Source organism: Cervus elaphus, chromosome 3, assembly GCF_910594005.1.
Source record: "Cervus elaphus chromosome 3, mCerEla1.1, whole genome shotgun sequence".
NCBI lineage: Eukaryota > Metazoa > Chordata > Mammalia > Artiodactyla > Cervidae > Cervus > Cervus elaphus.
This window is the reverse complement of record NC_057817.1, coordinates 27,465,709-27,474,636: the sequence shown is the minus strand read 5'-3', so window position 1 is coordinate 27,474,636 and position 8,928 is coordinate 27,465,709. Positions and strand designations below refer to the sequence as shown.

At 52.4% G+C, this 8,928-nt stretch overlaps 1 protein-coding gene across 1 annotated transcript; it reads left to right on the top strand.

Annotated features, from left to right (window-relative positions):
• Positions 1-258: 258 nt before the first annotated feature.
• LOC122681460 (keratin, type II cuticular Hb1-like) lies at positions 259-7,232 on the top strand. The gene is made up of 9 exons (XM_043883595.1): positions 259-705; positions 1,435-1,643; positions 2,430-2,490; positions 3,258-3,353; positions 3,584-3,748; positions 3,999-4,124; positions 4,323-4,543; positions 6,326-6,357; positions 6,493-7,232. The coding sequence occupies exons 1-9, from the start codon at positions 337-339 to the stop codon at positions 6,672-6,674; spliced, it is 1,461 nt and encodes a 486-aa protein (XP_043739530.1). The 5' UTR covers positions 259-336; the 3' UTR covers positions 6,675-7,232.
• The last annotated feature ends 1,696 nt before the right edge of the window (positions 7,233-8,928 follow it).

Below are 8,928 nucleotides of genomic sequence, written 5' to 3'. Positions count from 1 at the left end.
ATCCTCAAAAACCTTTCGCCAAGTGTGTATGAGAAGGTTGGGGTGGGGTGAGGAGAGGTGAGCTGGCCCTTTGAGGACAAAAATTGTGCAGTTTAGGGTAAAAGGCCATAAACATCTGGCCGCATCTGGCACGCAATTAAGCACATTAAGGAAGGAGCAACAGCAGCTAAACAACCCAAGCCCATAAAAATGTCTAATTGCTCCTAACACGTGGATATATCAGGCTCCTCACATATATAAAAGGCCCAATGATGTTCAAGAAGTGAACACCTCGTCCACTAGCCTTCCATTAGGCCATCTGCCTCCTGAGAGCCTCCCGTGCCCCAAAGAAGCACCATGACTTGTGGATCTTACCGTTCTCTCCCAGCATTCAGCTGTGTCTCCGCCTGCGGACCTCGGCCCGGCCGCTGCTGCATCACGGCCGCCCCCTACCGTGGCATCTCCTGCTACCGCGGCCTCACAGGGGGCTTTGGCAGCCGCAGCGTCTGCGGGGGCTTCCGTAATGGCGCCTTTGGCCGCAGCTTCGGGTACCGCTCCGGCGGCGTGGGTGGCCTCAACGCTCCCTGCATCACCACCGTGTCAGTCAATGAGAGCCTCCTCACGCCCCTCAACCTGGAGATCGACCCTAATGCACAGTGCGTGAAGCAAGAGGAGAAGGAGCAGATCAAGTGTCTCAACAACAGATTCGCTGCCTTCATCGACAAGGTGAGTTTCCTTGATCAGACCCTTCCTGAACCTTCCCTTCCTGGATAGGCAGTGAAGGGGTAGTCAAGGGCAGTTAGAGATGTGGTCCCTTCAGGTCCCAGTCTGATTGATGAAATGGACACACATCCAGGGCACAAACAGAGACCAGAGAGATGAGTCTAGAGCAGGGGCTCCTGAATAGAGCACTATTATATACAACCTCTGTCTAGACAGGCAGGGTGCCCACAGACAAGGACAAGGCTTTGGAACCACATGTCAGAGAAGAAAGCATACATGCAAACAAGACTCAAGAAATGCACATAAGATATAGGAATAGGATCACAGTTCAGCCTTCAAGTATTTGTCCTTGATCACACCTGTTCTGAAACCCCCCATGCCCAAGTCCCTGCTGGGCACTGATGGGGCAGTCAAATGCAAAAAGAGCTCTACTTAACTCCTGATCACATGCCATCTAGACTCAGCAGGTCAGGATAATTCAGTTCACCTGAGAAGTGAATGATCTTTCCAAACACCTTGCTCTCACCCTAATATAGAAAATCTAAACATGATCATTATCTTGAAATCCAGAAATTGCCTTGTCTCCCACTGCCCTCTCTGTCTAATCTCTGCTGAACTCCTATTTTGGAATTTACCTTACAGCAATCAGCACCCTCCCCAAGCCCCTCCATCCCCCAAATAGGCTTGGGGGCAGTAGGAGCCATCTGACCCCTCCCCCACCCCAAATGGCAGGTGCGCTTCCTGGAGCAGCAGAACAAGCTGCTGGAGACCAAGCTGCAGTTCTACCAGAACCGCCAGTGCTGCGAGAGCAACCTCGAGCCCCTGTTCAATGGCTACATCGAGACGCTGAGGCGGGAGGCTGAGTGCGCAGAGGCCGACAGCGGGAGGCTGTCCTCGGAGCTCAACAGCCTGCAGGAGGTGCTGGAGGGCTACAAGAAGAGGTGAGTGTGGCTGGGGGTGATGTTGGGCACAGGAAATGGACATGGATTCAACCCACTGGATGAGACTGAAGAATTTCAAAGAAGGGGGTGTGACCATGCAGGGTAAGTTGGTGGTATGCAGCAGGATCTTCCCATCAGGCAGTCGTTGTTCAGATGCCTATGAGGAGGGCAGTGATTCCATAGGAGGTCTCTCTCCCCTCCTTCAGGCTTCTCTTCTCACAGCCTGATCACCCAGCAACAGTGCCCTGTGCTCTGTGGGGAGGAGGCATCTGCATTCTCCCAGGCCTGGCCCTGAGGCTCCCACCTGTAGCACCTGGATGTGATATGAGTCTCAGTGTCTCTCAGGGCTGCCAGGTCCTGGTTCTCTGGGTGTCCCACTGTCTAGGTTGCTCTAGTGCTGATGGTCTCTGAGATTCATAGGTCCTCCCCCAGCTGAGCTCGGCTGGACACCCAGGTGGGGGGAGGCTGGGACCGCAATGCTCCAGAGGGGCTGCTGTCCACTCCTGACTGGTGCTGAGTCCTTATTTTCCTCCAGAGGTGACCTCAGAGCAGTTTGGGCAGCAGGGTTGTGAGGTTCCAGAAGAGTCACCCCCAGGATCCCTCAATTCCAAGTGGAGAGAGAATCACAGACACACCCCAAGTCCAACCAGAGAGGACCCAGCAGGGCTGCCAGGGATCTGGCTATGTGGGGAGGTCCCTAGTGTTGTCCTCTTCACTGGTAAAATGCAGAGGGGGTTCTGGGGAGACCTGCCCTGCCATGATTCCCCTCTCTGCCCTCTTCCTCAGGTACGAGGAGGAAGTTGCTCTGAGAGCAACAGCCGAGAATGAGTTTGTGGCTCTGAAGAAGGTGAGTAACATGGGATCAGGAAGCAGAGCCTGAAGGATCTCCCAGAATGACAGGCTTTCATTGTGGAGAACAATGGTCTCATCCTCTGTGGGGAGCAGTGACTTTGCCAAGTCAGGATGGGAAATTCCCATAGACCAGGTCATGAAAGGCACATCCAAGGCTTTGAAAAGGGCAGTAACCTTGGACAGTCCACTAACACCTTGCCCTGAAGCCAGGGTATAGCTGAATTGACCTCTGGGTGTTCTGTGGTCTCAGAAGTAGTAGTCTGTGGCTGGGGTCCCATGGAGGCATGGTAGCTTCAGTCTCTGTTGAGGGATGGTGTCCTGTCTAGTGTTTCAGGAATCTGGTTAAGAGGAAGGGCACAGTCCCAGGATCTGGAGGAGGATGGAGCAGAGCCAACAGTGGCCAGGTGGAGTCTTGGAGGACTCTAGGGAAACAGGGAAAGGTCAAGGTGGTTGAGCAAGGGAGCCAGTCTGACAGGCTTTTTGGTACAGGGAAGGGGAAAAGGAGAGCTGGAAAATGAGAGGTCTCAGGTAGGAAGGGTGAAAGGCTGGTGGTTCATCTCCAAGGCACAAGGCATTTGTTCTTAGAAGGGGAGGAGGTTGTGAGATGCCTCCAGGGAGGGGCAGCATGGGGATGCGACAGGAAGAGGAACACAGGAAATCCTTTCCCCCTCACCTCCTTGTAATGGGTGAGAAGAGAGAGGAATTCAGGTGGATGATGATCACCAGGGGTCCTCTTTGCTCAAAGACTCCCCATCTTCCCAGGATGTGGACTGTGCCTACCTCCGCAAATCAGACCTTGAGGCCAATGTGGAGGCCCTGGTTCAGGAGACCGACTTCCTTCGGCGACTGTATGAGGAGGTGAGTGATTGTAGCCCTGGCAGAAACTAGGATCTGGAAGAGAGGGTATTGGTTTGGGGTTGGAGTTGGACAGGAGTTTGAGCAGGAGCTGCAGTCCATGAGGCTGTCAGAGGGGGGCCTCTGGGAGGCCCAGGGAGATCAGGGAGGGCTGAGAAGGCTGGTACACACTGTGGTGGGGGAAGCAAAGCTGTAAACTAGACACTTCCATCCTCCTGCCCCACCATCTGCAGGAGATCCGAGTTCTCCAAGCCCACATCTCAGACACCTCGGTCATCGTCAAGATGGACAACAGCCGGGACCTGAACATGGACAACATTGTGGCTGAGATCAAGGCTCACTATGATGACATTGCCAGCCGCAGCCGGGCCGAGGCTGAGAGCTGGTACCGCAGCAAGGTGAGTGGTCCAGGACACCTGCGTTCTAGACAAGATGGAAGGGATGTGAGGTATATATTAACAAGGCTTCTTTTGTCTGGCAATTTGGATTTCCAGAGATGGTGACAGAAGGGCAGACAGTTCTCAGGTTACAGTGGAAGGACAGGGCTGCCATATATGGTTTCACAGGCTGTGCCCTGGACATCTGTGGTGTCTTGAATGGATGGAATGTCCTGTCCTGAGTTTCACAAGCCTCTCTGCTTCCCAACAGTGTGAGGAGATCAAGGCTACAGTGATCCGACATGGGGAGACCCTGCGTCGCACCAAGGAGGAGATCAATGAGCTGAACCGCGTGATCCAGAGGCTGACGGCTGAGGTCGAGAATGCCAAGTGCCAGGTAGGAGCTGTTTGAGGCCCACCCAGGGCCCCACAGGCAGTGTGTGTGCCCAACTGGATCTCACCATTCATTCTCCAGTCCATTTGGATGACTTGGGACCAAGGCTGTGGTCACTCTGGGTGATCCAGGTGATGAAGGGGAGAGAGTCCTGCTGTGTGGAGAGACCATAACCCACCTTGTTCTCTCCTGGGCCCTTAGAACTCCAAGTTGGAGGCTGCAGTGACCCAGGCAGAGCAGCAGGGCGAGGCAGCCCTCACTGATGCCAAGTGCAAGCTGGCCGGGCTGGAGGAGGCCCTGCAGAAGGCCAAGCAGGACATGGCCTGCCTGCTCAAGGAGTACCAGGAGGTGATGAACTCCAAGCTGGGCCTGGACATCGAGATCGCCACCTACAGGCGACTGCTGGAGGGCGAGGAGCAGAGGTGGGTACTGTAGCCAAATTTCTGTCCCAGCCCTGCCTGGGTTCTCATCATGCAGTGTCCCTGACTTTCCTACTTGACAAAGCTCCCCATCCTGCAACTGGACAGGTAATTTGAGTAATTTCTTTAGGTATGTTTCTAGCCCCATTTCAGTTTCTCATGCCTACTTAGGTGCTGATCTGGGATTGGTGCCTTTGCAAATCTGTTTCTGAGAGCCCAGAGTCAAGGTCATAGTAATTGCTGTTCCTGAGTAGCCCTGTTTGGGCTGGGTCGCCTTCCCTCAATAGTGCTTCTTCTCTCCTGGCCCTCTGCACGTGCCCCTCAGGGTTCCAATTCTCTTCTCAAGCTTGGCCTTGGCTCCAGCCCTGGGAGTTCAGATTTCCTCCCAAATGACAGCTTTAATAGAGGATTTTATCAACACACACTTATATATTCTAACTACATAGTGCCTTTGCCTAAGTGTTTGTTCACTGCAGCAAGTGAAATTAAGGATAGACAGATAACAGGGGCTGGTCCCTTGAAGCAGCTGTAGCCTGCTCTGGGCATTTTTACTTGTCGCTTCTTTTGAGGGCAAAGGGAGACCCACTGGTCATCAGCCATCTATGTTTAGGTGGAAGGTGGCTGAACCGCTTCTGTGAGGACAACAGTCACAGGCTGTGCCCTTTGATTCTTTCCCCTGGAAACAGAAAGACCCATCCCTCTGTCCCAAAACACTCTTGGAATGAACTCAGAAGCTTTGCTGTAGATTTCTTAGGAAACCTGGGCCTGGGAAGGTAGATTGTGAGCTGCAGACTCTCCTCGTTTCTGAAGCTGATTAGGACAACCCTTTGCTTTGGTCTCTCAGAGGGACTCTGTGTTTTCCTTAAGGAGACAGCATCGCGTGGGAAGGAAACCCAGGCTGGATGGAGTTAGGTGGCCGGAGTGGCACTGGTTATTTCCTCTTTCTGGGCCTCAGTTTATCCATTTGTTAAGTGAGGGACTAGATGTAGCTAATCTCTGAGTCTGCTCTCAATGTGTTCTAACATCCCATTCATTCATGCAAGTTATTTATTGAGCCAAGCATCATCTAGGGGCACTGTCGATTCTGCAGCGGAAAAAAGGATACACAAAAAAATTCTGTCCTCCTGAAGCCCATGTTTTAGTGATACCAGTCAGACCAGATTCAGGAATTTAAATCTGCTGCTCCTCAGATACATTTACAAGTCAATCAGAACGGAAAGAAATAGTAGGAGCTACCATTCCCTAAGCACTACCATCCCTGATGGCAGAAATCAGGCACTTACAGGCTTAGTTTGAGTTCATCCTCACAAAATTCAGGGAGTAGATTTTTCCCAGGAGGCTGGCTGTGTGTGTGCTAAGCTGCTTCAGTTGTGTCCGACTCTTTGCGACCCAATGGACTGTAGCCTGCCAATGGACTGTAGCCTGCCAGGCTTCTCTGTCCATGGGATTCTCCAGGCAAGAATAATGGAGTGGGTGGCCATGCCCTCCTCCAGGGCATCCTCCTGACTTAGGGATTGAACCCGCATCTCTTAAGTCTCTTGCATTGGCAGGCGGGTACTTTACTACTAGCGCCACCTGGGAAGCCCTTTAACCTGAGGTTGCTCAGCTAATAAGGCCTAGAGAGCAAGGCGATCTGTCTCCAGAATCCATACATTGACCCGGAGCTACCGCTTAATGGCGCCTTTCCGGGGCCAGTGCTCAGAAAGAGGGCCTCACCTTTCACCTTGGCTGTGTGGACCAGCGGCTTTTCAGGGCACTGACCTTTCTCTTTTCCTTTCCCCACAGGCTGTGCGAGGGCGTCGGGGCTGTGAATGTCTGTAAGTAGCCCGCCCCTCCCCATTCTCCAGCCGGGTGGTCACAATGCCTTTAGGGAGGGGGCATTTTCGCCGCCCCACGCCGCCTGGCTGGGGCAGGGTCTGACCCGCGTCTCTGCCTGTTCTTCCCCCATTCAGGCGTCAGCAGCTCCCGCGGTGGCGTCGTCTGTGGCGATCTCTGCGCCTCCGGTGCTGCCCCTGCTGTCACCACCAGCGTCTGCAGTGCCCCCTGCAGCGGCAACGTGGTGGTGGGCACCTCCGACGCCTGCCGCCCCTGCTCTAGGGTGGGGGGCAGCATCCTGGGCTGTAAGAAGTGCTAAGGTCGCCTTCCGGCCCAGCCAGGACCTCGCGCCACCGAAACGCCCCTTCCGTTACATTCCCCGCCCCCGGGGCCGCCCCCTGTCCTGAACCGTCTGCCCTCCCTACTCCTTCTCTGCTCCCTCTGCGTGCCATCCGCCAGGCACCTGAGCCCCGGGAAGGCTGGGGGGCACCCTGACCTCTTTCTGTAGCCTTTCCTAGTAGTCGTTTTGCTGTCTTGAGGATTCATGCCTTCTTCTGCCTTCTGTGTTTTGCTGGATTCATTGGTTCTGCCTGATCCCCTTCACCGAATCTTGGAGGAAAGCCGGACAGGCCCCGGAATCTCCCAATCTGCACATCCTGGGGAATCTGCGAGTGTGCTGGTACCTGTAGCATGGACATGGGGAACGCTGATGGTGGTTTTCCTGTAACTCTTTGAGGGCCGTGCCCTGTGGGAGGGGAGGCCATCACCTTTCAAGGATGCCCGCAGAGGCTTCTACAAAGCCAATGAGTCAACTGCCTGCAAGCTCTTGTCTTTGTTTCACTCTTTGTTTCCAATAAACTAGTTGTGGCTAATCAGACCTGGGTGCCTCAGAGTCTCATAAATGCCAGGGCCCTCCTGAGATAGGTGCTCCCTGCCAGAGATGTCCTCAGGACCTCTCATGTACTCAGTAATTTTTCGTTAGGTGAAAATGACGTAGTAGAAGCTGCCCGTCTGGGCTTGAGCAACCAGAGCCTTGAGAAAACAAGAGAAGACCCATGGAGATGGGGAATCCCTCCCTGCCTTGTGTGGTCATGGGTTTCTCTAGACCAAGGATTCTCGACTTCAACACTACTGACATTTTGGGCTGGAGACTTCCTTATTGGGGGACAAGTATCCTGTGCATTGTAGGATCAGTGATTTGCTCACAGTTACTCAACTAGTAAATGACTGAATCAACACTCACACATAGGTTTAACCAACTCTTTAGTACATGATTTTACTTAGGAAGCCAGAAGGGCAATAGACAGTTGAAACTGCCCTATCATCCAATAGGTATCATTATTCCACTTTACAGGTAAAGAAGCTAAAATGTAGTGAGGATCAGTGACTTGCCCACCGGCCTCTACCCATTGCATGGCAGTAGTAGTCACCTTCCCCCAGTTGTGGCAAACAAAGATGTCCCTACACAAGGCCAGATGTGCCCTGTGGCTTCTCAACCAGCGTGATCCTTCTGTCTACCCTGCCAAGGACATTCCTGGGGGGAAAAGTACATGGATGAGGGTAAGAATGAAAGGAAGGCATGAGGGACAACAGTGTGAGGGAGAGGAAGAGCTTCAGGTTGAGGGTCAGGAGAACCAGGCTTCTAATTCAGAGTCCTGACTCTGCCATTTCCTAACTGGGTGACTTTGGGCAAGTCACTTCAGCCCTCTGAGCTTCAGTTTCTTTGGCTGTAGAATGAGGGATGGTGGACACTATTCCTAAGGCTCCTTTTGGCTCCCTAAGTGAGACTGTATTTAAAAGAGTTTGGTTAATACAAGCCTATGTTTGAATATTGGTTCAGCCATTTCCTAGTTCTGTAATTGTGGGCAAGACGCTGATTGTTACTGAGCTTTATAATTTATTCATCTGTGAAATGGAATAATGACACCTACTGGGTTGTAGGGAGGTTTCAGGTATCAATTGCATATAACATACCAGTCCAAAATTTATAGAGTCTTGAACCATAATGCTTTATTTTTTCTCATGATTCAATAGGCTTACTGGGCAGTTCTACTTTATGTGATGTTGTTTGGGATGCTTGGATGTCTGGAAGGTCCAAAATGGCCTCATTTCACATGGCTGGATTTGGTGCTGGATACCATGGACAGAGGAGCTTGGCAGGCTACAGTCCATGGGGTCACAAAGAGTCAGATACTACTGAGTGACTAAGAACACACACTAGCTAGGCGTTGAGCTGGAGCTGTTGGCCAGGACATGTCAGTCAGGAGACAATCATTTGAACAGATGAAATTTAACATAAAGAATTATTAACTGTAATAGGTGATTGAGTCATGAGAGTTTGGCTAGTAAGAAGCAAGAAATCTAAAGCATACAGGGGCTGTAGTTATAGGAGCAGCCCCTACCTCTAGACCTAAGGGAGCACACCCAAGGAAGTGGACCCTGTTGCCAAGATCTGGACCTCAGAGCCAGGGAAAACTAGGGAGACCTGTTCATGAAGACATGTCTCCACCTCAAAACCACCCGAGGGGGATACTGGAAACTGCTGGCCACAGTATACTGCTGACCACTGTGTG